General features: G+C 36.8%; 1 protein-coding gene across 1 annotated transcript in view; it reads left to right on the forward strand.

Annotated features, from left to right (window-relative positions):
- Positions 1 to 13631, forward strand: part of AGMO (alkylglycerol monooxygenase) — a 193178-nt gene extending 179547 nt beyond the window's left edge. Inside the window, exon 13 of the mRNA XM_072851470.1 lies at positions 13515 to 13631. Within this exon, the coding sequence (XP_072707571.1) occupies positions 13515 to 13595 (81 nt within the window). The 3' untranslated portion in view covers positions 13596 to 13631. The remainder of the gene's footprint in view (positions 1 to 13514) is intronic.
- The last annotated feature ends 2023 nt before the right edge of the window (positions 13632 to 15654 follow it).

Consider the following 15654-nt stretch of genomic DNA (forward strand, 5'->3'; position numbering starts at 1 on the left):
AGCTTCTCTGGTCTGAAGGAGCGCTCAGACATCCTCTTACAAAATACCTTTGTGGAAGCTGTCAAGCCAAAGCTATTGCTCTGTCTGGGGAATGTACTGGCTAGAAGAGCAGCTTATCTCTCAGTGCAAGAACATTGATAGCATAGTTTGATCATTGAACTGAAGTAGAAATAGGTGTCTGATGTCTAGGCAGTGATCAAGACAAAGACAACAAAAAAATTGTGCGACTGAAAGTAAATGAAAGGTCTTACTGAACAATGGGGCGGAGAGGGAGAGCCCTGAGGAAGAGTGGTCGGTAGCTGTTCAACGAGCCTGCTGCGAGTCTTTAAGCAAACGTCATTCAGACGTCTTGTGGGGAGAATGCCATTTTGATTGTCCGTTGGGGAGAATTACCACTTTTACAGAGCTTCTCTTTCCCAAAGCACTTTCCCAAAGCTTTTTGCAGACATTGATCATTTGCTTACTGTCCCTGTTGATAGACGGATGTTTCTTCATTTCATAGGAAGAGAGGCTGTGAGAGAAGGGGCAGGCACTGCAGGTAGCAAGCAGGTGCAGCCATGAATGAGACTGACAGAGCTGTCCTTAAAATAAGCAAATAAAATAGTGAACTGTAAGCTTAACTGATAGTGCTTCTGTTGATTCACTGAAAAATGAATAACCATTAAATCCAGGGTTTTTACAGTCTTATGTTTGTGCTGTTCTGCTGTTTGCATGTCAGCTATAACTATCTACTATTCAATTTTTACTTACATTCATTAACTGTGCTTTAATTGGACTAATTAAATCCATTTAAGAAATACTTAAATACTTCAAAAAGTAGAACTGGAGAAAAATGTTGAAGGCTGTCAATATAAGGCCTTCAAACCCACTATGTAACCTGTCCAGAACAGAGGCATAGACTTTTGACCAGGTATATCTATGAAAAGATCATTGGACATCAATATGTATAGGCAAAAAATGACAGATATGAATAATTACTAAGCAGTTACTAAACAGTATCATAAGCCACATCCTAAATTAATGTAATTTCAATGAAATTTATGATCTAGCTGATGTTATATACAATTCTTGGCCAAATCAATGTATAATATAACTTTGCATATGTATTTTCTTTGACTTCAGTTACACTAGGGATAAATATGGCCCCACAATTCAAAATCAAATCCATATTATGACATTCAGCCTACAGTCTGATGGAAGAAACAAATCATTTTAGAAAATGCATAGGATATACATATTTTATATATGCACTTGAATTTCTATGTACATATATTTTTTAATATATATATACATACACACACTTCTACGAGCGATATCTTTTCAAAAGTATGCAGTATCATTTTTTCCCTGAAATAGTCTCTGCTTTCATAATTAAGGTCTTTATCCTGATCACTAAATTTCTGCTCAAGATGGGAAGATGGGGAGCATTAGTGTATGCTTTCACCTTTTTTATAGTTTGAAATACAGAAAAAAATCTTTTGAACATTTTTGTGTTCAGGCAATCAGTACCTGTGCTGCCAAGGCTTATTGAAAGCAGCTGGATGCCTGCCTCTGTCCTCCCCCTTCCTCGGAACTGCTGCCAGAACAGGTAGTCAGAAACGGAAAATAGAGAAATATTTGAGCATCTGTGCTCGCTCTCTCTCAGGAAAACAGCTGTGGCTTCCATAGGAAGCACTCATTTTTTCCCATCAGCCAAGACTCTGGATACCCTTGGGTCCAGTTTTGGCACAGCAGGCCAAGTAGGATGCAGTTTATGGCTTAAAACTTATGAGAGAAACCGTTCGGGCGGTCCCATCCCTGGCAGAACATTGAGAGAAATTCCCCAGGCTGCAAGCCACATGTGGGCCTCTGACCTTTTATTAGCACACCATGGGAGAGGTTAACAATTGTTGAGACTTCAGTCCTCCCTTTGACATACAAATACAACAATACCAAGTAGCCCTTCCAAGTCAAGCATATTTAGGGCACAACATCCTTTTTAATCTAGGATTCAACATAGGGGAAAAAAAAAACAAACCCAAAAAATTAGAATAAGAAAAGGATATATTTCTATAAAACTGGAGCCTGGATTGGAACTTTTTCCAACATTCTGCAATTGTTAATGATATAGTGATTTGTGATTTATTTTTTTTTTTTAAACCAACATAATCATGAGATGGAAACAAATTCTCACACCATTTTTAGCTCTTTATGTGATCAGTGCCATGAGTTATGGAACTAAGATTGCTCAATAGCTGGAGCGATATAAGAAATACATGCAATTATCTGATTTTTAAGGATGTCCATTGTGTTTATCCAAGTACATAATTGTTGATGTTAAAAAAAAAAAAGTACGAATTCAGAATTATTGATATCAGGCTTGTCAGAGAAAAATCACAGAAGGCCAAATCTATTACTTTTTGACATGTCTTTGTGTTCTCAGCATTACTGTAGTGAATGAAACTATCTTAGTTTTTTAAGACAGGGATTGGAAAGTAACTCCTTTTTGGGGAAACAGAATAATTGTCTGTTTTGCAGCTGAGGAGCTGTAAAGACTGTTGCCTAATCTATGGCAAAGAATGCAAACTGAATACCCCAGCATCCCAGGCTTTTACAATACCTCCTTGATTATTCTTTCACAGTCTCAGAGGCAGATGATTTTGACTATGCAGTCCCATGTTTTTAGTGTAGAGAGTATGCTGACTGTAAAATAGGAGTGAGCTAGCTCATGCTTCTGCCATCAGTTTTTGCAGCCATCATCTGAAGAGCCAATGTAAGCTCATCTCTAAATATAATAATTCTATGACTACTCTGATGGGAAGCAGGTTCAACCCTGTCCAATGCCAGAAACTGAAAAAAAAAAGTATCAAAGAAACACCAGATCCTGCTTTTCGTCCTTTTACTAAGGTGACAACCACATCTGAGAATGAAATCTGTGAAGCCTTGCACAAGGCTGGTTATTGCAAAAAAATAGTGTCTAAGTAATTGTTGTTCCATGTGCTAAGCAGTCTCATCTTTATTAACCACTGTTGGCAAAGTAGATCTTAGCAAATGTTAGTTAGAGGTGAAGAGTCCTTTTGTATTCATTGTGAATAAACAGAAATACTGGGCTGGTGGGGAGCCTGCACTGAAGAAGGATCAAGTACAGCTACACCATAGACATGTGCCTATCTAACCATTTACACACCTTTTGCAGCCTCCTTACACAGCTGATTCCAATGTTATACCATCCTTGCGGCCAGCTATTATCTAATGAAAATTTTAGTTAAAAAAGATGTTTTTTGTTGTTTTTATTACCTGGAGCAGTAGCTTATCATCTTCTTTTTTTGTGTGTGTTATTCTTCTACATGTCAGAAGATTGATCTTATTGCCCCTCCTGAGACTTTTTTTTTTTCTCTCAAGAATACACAGCAGAATTGCTTCAAGCTTTCTTACAGGTCAACTTTTCTAAACCTTTTATCGTTCTTGTTGTCTCCTTCATGACTATATCTAGCTTATCTATGTTTTCCTTAAAGACTTCATCACCTTTCAGTAGGCTGGATCAATACCTAGGGGCTACAAGAAATGCTTCTGTTAATATTTTCCACATTGATACTGGCATCTTTTTGTATCAGCAATGTATGGTTGAGATATGTCTTGTTTATGAACTGCTCCAAGTTCACAACTTTTCTGTGTACTCCTGATTAATGATTATTCCTCACTGCATATTTGTCTACTTGGTTTCTCTTAAGTCTAGTATCTTCCATTTCTATTAAATTACAGATTTTCTCAGTATCTCCAGATTTTTTAAAAAAACATTGCAAAATCTCCTCCTGTTTTCCAGGAAAAGAAAGCTGTTTCATAGCTTTTTGTATTTTAGAAATGTTATGATATACATGCCTGCTTTTTCACCTAAATTCTGATTTCCCTCTCATTTTTGTGATATAAAAGTTGATTCTTCCTTTCTGGAGGTTTCTTCTTCCACTCAGTTCTGTACCTTCCATACAGAAGTTTCTTTTAGACCATGTTCCCCTAGTTTTCCTAGTAGAAAGTCACACGGATCACTTCCATTAATTTTATTTCTTTTTTGCTATAAGCTAATTACATAATGCAACTACATTGGTTTGACGTAATGTGTAGGAATATCAATGATTTAGCCCATTTGAATATATCTGTGGTTAATGTCAATAACAACAACTTTTATATAATCAAAAGATGGTGAGTTTTGGGAATGGGCTTTTCCCCGGACAAGAATAGAAGAAACAAGCCAGAACACAGGAAGAGTGTCTTGAGAGCAGGCAAGAAAGAGAGATACCAATAGCCAGAAGGAGATCTACTTTTCCATGTAAAGGGATGGACTGACCTCAGCGCATTTTTCTTCTCCTTGAAACTTAAAAATAGTCACAGTTGAGTGCTTTTGGCCTCAAAAGAGGGTTGGCTGGCAGGATGGGTGTGTTCTGTCCATCTTTAACTTGGACATGTATCTTCTATGGCAAGACTTTTCCTTTACAGTATCAATGAATATTAACCTACTTCCTTCGTTCAGAAGTTGGGTATTTTGTTTGGTTGCAGTTTTTGTTTGTTTGGTTTAGTTTGGGTTGGGTTTTTTATGCTGAGAACAGCCTTCCGTGTTCTCCATTTTTCAATGAAAGGATTCATTTCTCCTTACGACATGTTGGCTTTAAGAGCAATCTTCATCTCAAATGACTTTTAGCCTTGATCTTCCTCTGTCTTGAATACTTTTCTGGTGTTTGTTCACTGTGCTGGAAATCCCTTCTGCTTGTCACTCAATTGTTTTATCCCTCTCTGCACATTCTTATTCCTTTCTTTCACGTTTGCCATTAGTCACAGTAGCCAGCTTTTCCCCATCACTTCTTTTCAACATCTGCAGCAAAGTTTTTCCCGTCAGTGATCTAATGTCTGTGGGTTATAGTTAAAGGCTGGGATTATTTTTTTTAATATATTTTTTTCCCCACACAATGGAAAAATTCCCATTTTGGAGCTCGTAGCTGGTCAAGTTTCTCTCAGGAGGATATTTAGTATACTAGTGAGTGGAGATCTTCCACTTTGCAGCCACCTTTGTCAGAGCTCTCCAGGCTGACAGAGTGCTCTTGGTTCTGTTCACCACCCAGCCAGGGTGCTTATGCACAATAGCCATGCTCTGAAATGAAACCATCTGTGTAAAAACATACAATATTTCACGTCTGCTAATGATGGAGAGATTGGACACTGACTTACCTAATGTTTTCCCTGCAATGTCAGTATAGTATTGTATTAAAGTGACATAAAAATTAAGGGATTGAAGAGTTTGAACTATCTCTGTAGATGCTTATTTGGTGAATGTTACACAGCTAGATAATATCCAGTCCAAATTCTGAGATGTTATGTGTAGCAATTTTTCTTCTGTGTTCAAACTACAATCATTTTTTTTCTGTAGCTGTAATTTTCCTGTCTTTTCAAGCAAGGATGCAGGCATAAGGGAGAGTTCCCTCCTGCATGGGCTCCTTTAAATGAATTTGCCCCATCTTTTAAGTAAAAACTTACTTCAACACAGGATTAAGCAGTATGGTACCTAAACTTTTCTTAAACCCATGACCATATAAAAAGAATACCCTTACTCTTATCCCAGAAATATACGTGTCCAGTCTTTGTTGCATAGAGTATTGCATTTAAAAGCATTCAATTCTTTAAGCCTAAGAGGACAATTTAAATTTGATTAAATATAAGATCTTAGGATCATAGAATGGTTTGGGTTGGAAGGGACCTTAAAGACCATCTAGTTCCAACCCCCCTGCCATGGGCAGGGACACCTTCCACTAGACCACATTGTTCAAAGCCCCATCCAACCTGGCCTTGAACACTTCCAGGGATGGGGCATCTACAACTTCTCTGGATAACCTGTTCCAGTGCCTCACCTCCCTCATAATGAAGAATTTCTTCCTTATAGCTAATCTAAATCTACCCTCTTTCAGTTTAAAGCCATTACCCCTTGTCCTATCACTACATGCCCTTGTAAAAAGTCCCTCTCCAGCTTTCTTGTAGGCCCCCTTCAGGTACTGGAAGGCCGCAATAAGGTCTCCCCGGACCCTTCTCTTCTCCAGGCTGAACAACCCCAGCTCTCTCAGCCTGTCTTCATAGGAGAGGTGCTCCAGCCCTCTGATCATCTTCGTGGCCCTCCTCTGGACTTGCTCCAACAGGTCCATGTCCTTCTTATGTTGGGGGCCCCAGAGCTGAAGGCAGTACTCCAGGTGGGGTCTCACCAGAGCGGAGTAGAGGGGGAGAATGACCTCCCTCGACCTGCTGGCCATGCTTCTTTTGAGGCAGCCCAGGATACGGTGGGCTTTCTGGGCTGCAAGTGCATGTTGCCGGGTCATGTTGAGCTTCTCATCAACCAACACCCTCAAGTCCTTCTCCTCAGGGCTGCTCTCAGTCCATTCTCCGCCCACCCTGTATTTTTCCTTGGGATTGCCCTGACCCATGTCAAGGTCTCTGCAGTAAACTATCGATTAAACTAAAATGAGCTTCATATTTCTTGAATAAGGGACATTAAAATGCTCTTTACATATAATTTCAATAATATCTTATAAACTGAAATAGTTCTTTGCAGATGTCTGTTTTACCCTCCAACTTGTGTTTGAGCTACAAGTCATGCAGTGGGGTGTATGTAATTATGCTACAGCTGCTGACAGGCATAAAAGTAAATGAGATGTTTCATCTCAATGGGTACGTTTCCTGTTTAAATGTTTAAGAAAATAAACTCAACAGCTTTAGCCAAACTGAGACAGGACTGTCTCAAATATTTTGTTTCTGCAATGAACAGCTATTAATAACTCTTTCAATCTCATTTGGCCTGTTAGCCTGCAACAGATTAAACTGGTATGTTTACAGATTGAGTAACTTCTGTCTTCTTAATTTTTATGAAAGCTTTATTTTTAATTGTTCATTTAAAATATAATAATTAAGAGAATTTCCATGCCTGTTGTTTCTCAACTTTGAGGGGAAAATGGATGCTGAAAAATTGTAGAATATTTAAAATTAAAAAAGGTGACATTCAGAATTAAGGTCTTCTAAAACTGTTGATCTTTTAACTTGTTTTTCAGTACTGTGTTGTCAAAAATGAAACTAAAGCAATATGAAAGAACAATAAACAGAAATTCTAAAATATTACTATGCTTTAGAATGCATAACAACATATAAATTTTGTTTGCAGGTTTTATGAAATTTTTAAGCTCAGATGACAACAATTTAGAATTACTAAATAATTTTTTTGGAATGTATTTGCAAAACAATGAAACAGACTTGTTCCAGAAGTTATTTTTAGCTGTTCAATGAACATTTAAGAAGACTTTTTTTGTTTAACAGGGTTTTACTTTGGGGACAACTTGAAATGACCAAACATTTAAGAATGATCTAGGAATTTATAGATGGAATTAAGTAACTTACTGTGGGAATTATTCTCAGATGTTTCAATAAAATATTTTAAACCAAATTTCATACTGAAGAGATGCAGAGAGTTTATGTATATGTTAATTAGGATAATGTTGATACCATCTCCAGCTTGCATTAGCTCATCACAAGGTGAAGATTTAATAATTATTAACATGCTTTGGAGTTCCTATTCACATGACTGACAGCAAAGCTTCCCACTTCAGTGGGTTTTTTTTGTCTTTTGGGGAATGAGGTAAAACCTTCCTAATCCTAGTGCTTAGGTTGTGGATTATTCTGTGACCCAAGAGAGAAGGTATTTCGTAGGTAACAGTTCAATAGGGTACATATATCTACACAAGTGATTTGAGAGGCAGTGGGCTGGTTTCTCCTGAGTGAAGGACATGATGCAAGATACCATGCTGGATGCACCTAAGTAATTTCAGGTCTAAATATAACTGCAATAGCACTGCCTGTGTAAAAATCCCCATGTATTTAGCTGAGGGATGTGACTTACTAGCTCGTGTGCAATGCCAGAAAAGTCAGAGTCAACCTGGTGCTGTGCTGAGAGAGATTTAGCAGCTTATGTCTTTGCTAGCTCAGGCATCTCTGCAGTGCACTTGATTTCATACTGGGGATGTGCCCAGCTGTGAAAGCAACAGAGGAATATATATCCTTTCTCCAGATCTTTCTTTGTCTTTCCTGGATAGGTAATATAAGCCTTTTAAGGGATGGGGGCTTTTGCAGCCTATGTTTTCATGCATTATCTAGCTTTAGAGTCTCAGATCATATTTTAATAAAAGAAGGAATGTTTAAAACATTTAACAGAATAGGAAGGAGATCTATATATCACTTCCCTATTATTTTCTCATTATCTGTTAATAATGAAGTATAAAACTAATGAGGTGTATCATAGTAGCAAGAAACCAGTCTGTGAGTGAATTATCAATATGCTTTGTGGGGGTTAAAGATACTTGGCTTAATCCTGTGTGTGCCAACAGTCTCTTAATACACACCTTGTTCTATGTCAGGGGCATGCTGAATCTGTGAGATATGTGCTGCACCAATAGTCTGAATGTGTGTCATGAACCCTTATGGAGAATTTCCAGACATCCTGCTACTTTTACAGAAATCTTGGACAAATGCTGTGAAGCCACTACTATTGTAGTTGTCCCTGTTCCCTTCTATCCACAATTCCTTCACCAAAAAAAAAACCAACCCAAAAAACCAATAGCTTGCCACTTCCTTCTCCATATTTTTCCAAGTATATGGAAGGCATCACACAGAGAAGGAACCTTCTTGTTTCTTGGTTTCCCTTTCCAGGTATTATCATTGCAGCTTTTTTGCTAGTGCAATCTTCTTGCTCTGTGCACTGTACAAGATTAGTGATTTCTGGATCCTCTGTTAATGCCATGGCATTTCTCTACTAGCCTCAGACTGCTCATCTCAAAACATTGCACTGAGAATGAAGATCCATGTGTTTATTGCCCAAATCCTGACTTCCAGAAATAGTGAACCTCTTTCCCCACTTCCGAGACATATATTTTCTATCTCCTCTGTGTAGTTCAGCACCTGAAGCAGTACTGTGAGGAGAAGTGGGAAAACAGCGATGGTATTAGTGAAAACTGCACCATTTAGGTACTTGTGAAATCTGGATTAGTTTATTCAACCACTTTATTATTAGTATATTTTATTAACTGTTACATCAGTTCATGATCTCCATCTTTACTAGAAAAGGACAATGACATTAGCCAGACACAGTCTTCTCAGATAAAGTCTAAAAATTACTCTATCATTAATATTGATCGTATGAAATGATTTCTGGTGCCTTTGAAGAATCCATGTCCAGATTTGTAGATAAAGAATATAAAAAGAACCTTAATCATGTTTGATTTGCAGTATCAGTTAAACAATTCTTAGCATCACATTGAGAGGGCTCTTTGTTTATTACATTTGCCAGTACCAGGTCCACTGTATGATGTGAACAGCCAACCTAATGAAGTACGTTGATGTGCTGATCTTCCTGAGCCCTCTCTAGAGCAAGGCATACATTACCCAGCACAGAGGTGTTCAGAGACTTCAGTATCAAACCCACACCTGTTCATATGGTGTTGTACCGCAGATATAGCAAATTTGTTGCACAGTTGCAGACTGTCTCTGCAGCGAAATTTGGAGTGAACACATCTGGGCAGAATCTGAGAAATGTCAGAGAATCATCGAATGACTTAGGTTGGAAGGGATCCGAGGTCTTGTGTTTCAAGCCTCTTCCCCCTCCTTAAAGCAGGGCTATCTGGACATTTGTCTACATTTCTAGACCAATGTCTAAAGCCTTCTAATTCTATCCAGATGAAATCTGCAAGAAGGACACTATGTCTAGGCAACTCAGATATACAAAGCCATTACAAAAGACAAAATGGCAGAAAATAACATTAATGATCAACAACAAAGCTAATCATGCAGAAGTGGGTGCCTGAATTTAGCTAATGATTTTAAAGTAGTTTACAGCCTAATAAACTTCGATCACTCCAGTGGGGATTTTCTGGGAAGAGCAGACTTAGTCCTGCAGTCAATCCATGAGTTAAGCTATCTTTGTTCTTGTGAAGAATGTTATTTACATTTCTGTAGGCTTATTCAGGGAGAGAATAGGAGTTGTATGGAAATAGAAAGACTGTATGAAAGGAGGTAATGTAAATATTTGGAAGAGGACTATCCTCTTCCAGGAGTCTAAAGCATAGTCTATAATTAATCTGTAGTTACTTGAACAGGTAAATGTAACAAGTGCTTATACTAAGGTGGCAAAAAAAGTTTGCATTTAACTTTGCTGGATATATGGTTGTGAGAAATTCTGCTTTTAGAGCTAGCTGTTCCATATATGACCACTGTCCACAGTAATTTTTCATCTGAAGACAGAAGTGAAACTATTGTTGTTATGTAATATTGTTTGTGGGGGAACTTTGTGTAAAAATATGAAAAAGTATACTATTTAAATCTATCTTTTTATTTCAAAACCGACTGAATTAGGAAAATGATATGTGAATATTTTTATCAAGGGACAAATATTAGTTGGTTTGGACAATACAAGAAGGAATGAGAATTTCTGTGACAATAATTTAGAAACTGCAAAGGAAAAAAAAAAACCACAAAAAAACCAAAGCCAAAACCCAACCTGTTAGAGTGTGAGAGAGTTGAACAGAAAATGCAAAATATCTGCACATAGGATTCAGGAAATATGTTTTCCCAAGGGCATTAGAAAAATACTGGTCAACTATAGTTCAGGTCACCTGGTGGAATGCTCTTCTGCTGCTTCCTGCTGCCTACACTATTGTCTGCTCAAAATTCTGGCACGTATCATCTTGGCTTACCATTGCTGACATCACAATGGTGCTGATTGCACCATTCATTCAACTGGGTCAAGCCTTGTAACTCCAAAATATGTAGCAGCAATCAAAAGAAACTGAACTCCAACCTACACAGCAAGTTTCTGCTTGGTAGCCCCATACAGCTGGCTCTGCTCAGGGTAGGTCAGCATTATAGCAGTAGAGCCAGCCAGAATTGCTGTCATGCAAGGGAGGATGTGGCCCCTTAATTTTTTTCCCTGATGTTTGGGTTTTTCTTAAACCCCGTCCCCCACAACCTTGCAGCATTATTGTTTCATGAATACGTTATTTCCATTGAGTACTGGCAGTCCTGACATTGATAGGCAGTGAATCAATAGTTTTATAGAATCATGAAGCCAAACTAGTTCTGCAGATCCACAATGTGCGGTATGTGGTTTTTCATTCTGGATGTAATAACTGCAATTTGAAATACGCCTCCACAGGCATTGATTGCATGCTTTAAGAAATTCACAATAAAGAATTTAATTAAGAAAGAAGAAACTGCATCACTCCACTTTAAAAAGAAAAATTCACCCGAGATGTTTTTTTCATTTTCGGGCTATAATAGTAATAACCATCTTTAGCTGAGGACATTTCCTGGGGCTTAATGGCCCATGGCTGTGCTTCTTCAGGTGATCATCATCTCCCAGCAGTCATTAATCCCCTACAAATGCCCTGCACCTCAGTCATTAAATGTGCTTAAATGTGCTTCTTCTGAAAATGAAATACTTCTATATTTAATGCATCTTCCAGGAATAGGAGTGATCTTTCTGAGGTGAGGAATGAAAGGAGTTTAGTAACGTGTCAGAGAAGTACTAATTATGACAAGTGGATAAAATCTGTTTCTGGAGATAGCACGACAAAGAATTTTTCTGCAGTAAGAGCATGTTATATGTAAGTCATCATTTTATGTATGTCAGAATTCACTCATCCCAATTACATAACAGCCAAATCAGAAATGCAGAGAGCTGTTTGTAGTTGGTTTTCTTCTACGAGGCATTTCAGAATAGAAATAAAGCATCTCACAAAACATGGAGAGTATGTGCCTGCAGCACTGCTTCAAGTCTTTCCATTCCATAGCTGTAAAATAGAGCTATGCAGTTTTACAAGGTGTTTGTGATAATGCAAGGAAAAAAAAGTTAAATCTTTCATACCTAAAGGTCTGAAACTCTTAGAAGTAAGTCTTTTCGTGAGAATTTTATGAGTCTTTCTTACAAATGGGACCACAAATACAGCACCAACGGTGTCATCAGAAGTTTTAAACACAGCAGACAGCCTACCCTTGCTCAACTAGAATTAAAGCCTTCGATTAAAATAGTTGAAGGGAATTTGTCTTGATAGAGGTTGAATGGGGACTGGATTTTTTTTACTTGATTGGAATTCTACTTACTGGTACATTGTGCTATTTCCATCTCATGCTACTAACTATGTAATGTATAGATTATGTGAAGCCTGTACCTGTCCCAAACAGGTTGTGAGAGGGATCAGACCGGATCCTATCATGTTCCCTTCAATGAGTGCAAAATGAATACCTTTTAGGTATTATGGTCATTTATTATTTATGTTAGACATTCAGATCTCATGTACTTTGGTGAGTGACTGTTTAGATGAGGACAGAAGTAGATTTTTGGGCCATGCATTGTTAAATGTTGAATGTTAAATGATGTTAATGTTAAAATTGGAGTTCTCCCAGTCAGTACCTTTTGATTGCAGATTAACCTGAAAAAATAATTATCATAACCTGATCCCAAAATTCCTTTTCTTTTCAATTTTCTCTGTCCCTTCAAACAAACAAAAAAATCACCTGAAAAAATTATCTTTCAGTATAAATGGATTGTTTTGTTTAACTCACAGTAAAAAATTTCACTTACTTCAGTAACCCATAACAACTGTCTTAATTTTGCAATATTCTAAGTTAGAGAAATTTTTCTATGTGAAAGATAGAGGTTTCTTTCAGAAAATTTAAAATACAAAATTTCATGTACACACATGTGCACACACTTTTTATCCTGCTCTCTTTCTTGTTTTTTGGACAAAGCTATTACCTGAATTAGACTTTACCCTGTGAGTATTCCTAGTCATCCTAAAGCAGTTTTCAGCAAACAAACTAATGAAAAAAATTAAAAATATTAGATCTCATTAAAATTCACTGACTACAAAAAAAAGATGCATAGAGCCAAGGACAAGATGAAGAGTATTACATCTTTAAGTTGTTTCCAATCTAGTTTATATCTCATCATAGATAGCAGGTTGGGGAATAAGTACTGATTTATTGTACTGCAGCTAGAACACTTCTTTTGCCATAGATTCTATTTAAGGCTGCTTTGGGTATTTGTACCCTACCATGCAACTTACAATGTCAGCGTTCTTCAGACCATTTGCCAACAAAACAGTTAACATTTTTGCACCTGCCTTCTCACAGCTGGTATTATTATTGTCCTGTCTTATTATATATGACTCTGAGTACTCCAAATCCAAACTCAATTACAAAGTAGGGAAGGTCATGCAGACTTTGCCAGTTATCTTGGTTTGGTACCATTCAGAAAGAACAAATTCAAACAGGAATGTACACAATAAAGAGTAATAGAAAAAAGAAAGCATACATTCCAAAAGTGAATTTATCAGTATGCCTAGAATTCTTGTATAATTTTTCTACTCAAGAGCTCTCTGTTTTCACCCATTCATTATATTTACAGACAACTATAATTTTAAAAATCTTATATAATGTTTCTCATTTTAAATTCTGTGTTGTAGGTCTTGTTTTCCCTCTGCACTGCATTCTGGGGAATCCAAATTATGAAGCGGATCACTTCATCCAAAGATAAACATCACTGAAAGAGCAGATCTAACATCACTTTAATTATGGAAACAGCACTTTGGAATAACCTTCTAAGTTCCTTGGAATTAATCAACCATGAATCTTAATAAATCACAATAATTTCACTTATGATAGGAGAAGTTTGTGATTTTGTATGAAGGTTTGAAAGATTCATTAGGATATGTATTCATTTTTATTTGATTTTTAAAAAAATGTTTAATTTCCCCCCAATTTAAATAAAATGTTCATTCACAACATATATTTTTACATTCAAAGGATTACAAAGTCTTAGAAACCATGTAAAACTAATTGCATTTTGCAGTGATTTTCTTAGCAATCATATGTGAAAAGTATTTTTCACAAGAGGAATAATTAAAATCATATTTGTTGTAACCTGGTATAAAGTGACTGACTGTCTTCCTATTGAGGCTAAATGTAAACATATGTGAATGTCAGTTTTTCCGTAATGATTGAATTACACTAGAATCTCAATGTCATGCCCAATTCAGTGTTCATAATATACAGCTACATGAGGATGAGTAGTCAAGGCAAGAAAATGATTAAAAACAGCATGATAAAATAACTTGAACTAGTATGAGTTGAAACATCTTCAATAAAATTGGCTGATGTATGTGTTGTATAATGCAGACTTGCAGTTTAGACTGAATTATTTAAGGAGTACACCTGTAGTTGCCAACTTTAGATACTGATCAAGCCAGCACTTACACATGGGTATCCCATTGACTAATGTTACTCACGTGACAAAATATTTGCAAGGCTAGGCCCTTAATTTCTGGTAATTTCCTGCCGGGGTGATCTCAGGGGAGATGCACGTCTTGTCTTTCAGGAGCTGTTGGAAAGATGGTTTGTACTAAGATAGGAAAATTAAATACAAATGGTAAAGGGAGTCTCCAAACAGCAGGACTGGCAAAAATACTGGAGCTAGGTTGTTTTTCTTTCCTCACACGCTTCCAACTTTTTATTTGTGTCCAAGACTTTTAGAAGTGCTTAAAGTCAAGTAGCTAAAAAATGTAGGCTGTCTTGCATGCTTCAAACTAGTAATAATACCGGGATTAAAAAATGGGTTTAAGTTTGGGTTGGGTTTTTTTCCCATTCCATTTTCCTTTAAGATGTTAATGACATGCTAACAGACTTCTCAGATTTAGACAGAGAGCCTACTTTTAATTAACCCTTATTTTCAGTCTCTAGCTGTGACAGATGCCACTGTCTACATAATTGGATGCTTCCAATAAATTGTCAGAAACACAATAATGTTATATAAATAAAATTGATCCAATGTCTACTGATAGTATCAGCTTCATTTAATATAAATTTTTACTTCAAAACTCAAGTTCTAAGTTACTCCATTGTGTATAAAATGCCTTGTGCCTATCACTTTAGATTACACTCAAAGACCTTGAAATATTTGACTCAGAAAGGAGCTGTTAGTTTGATAAGAGGTACTAATACCTGGGATGTAAAGTAAGGATAATACCTTCCTAAACTGAAGGCGTGTTTAAATAGAGGTCTTATTTGAGGATCTTCTTCACTTTACATAATGAGAAGATTAAAAAACCGGCTCATTAAAAACCCAGAAGAAATCCGATTTTAAGTACTTGTTGAGAAGTTTAATTCAAACTTTTATTCATAACAAGGTAGGCTTCCAATGTCTTTTTAAGAAATAGATAAATGCAATTATATACCTCTGAGTTCAAGAGTGGAAATATAATCTCGTGACTAACATAGCGGTGCGACAGCCAGGAGCTTTCTCTGGTACTACCAGTTCTGACCAAGATTTACCATCTCTCTGCCTGAACTTCCCCATCTGTGGAATGGGGATGATGGCAATACTGATGGTGTCTCTCACCATAATCAAAGTAATGAATTTGGGATCTTTTCCTTACAAAGCTATTATAGGATATTTAAGAAAAATACAGAATCTGATTCCAGAAATACAACACAATATACAAACTTCTTATGTGACCCCATAAGTTAGTGTACCTATATTTTCAGAATTTGTAATAGTGACATCAACCTCACAGGAATATTTTGAGGTCAGTTTAATATAATGACTAA

Source organism: Ciconia boyciana, chromosome 2, assembly GCF_034638445.1.
Source record: "Ciconia boyciana chromosome 2, ASM3463844v1, whole genome shotgun sequence".
In the NCBI taxonomy this organism is placed as follows: Eukaryota; Metazoa; Chordata; class Aves; order Ciconiiformes; family Ciconiidae; genus Ciconia; species Ciconia boyciana.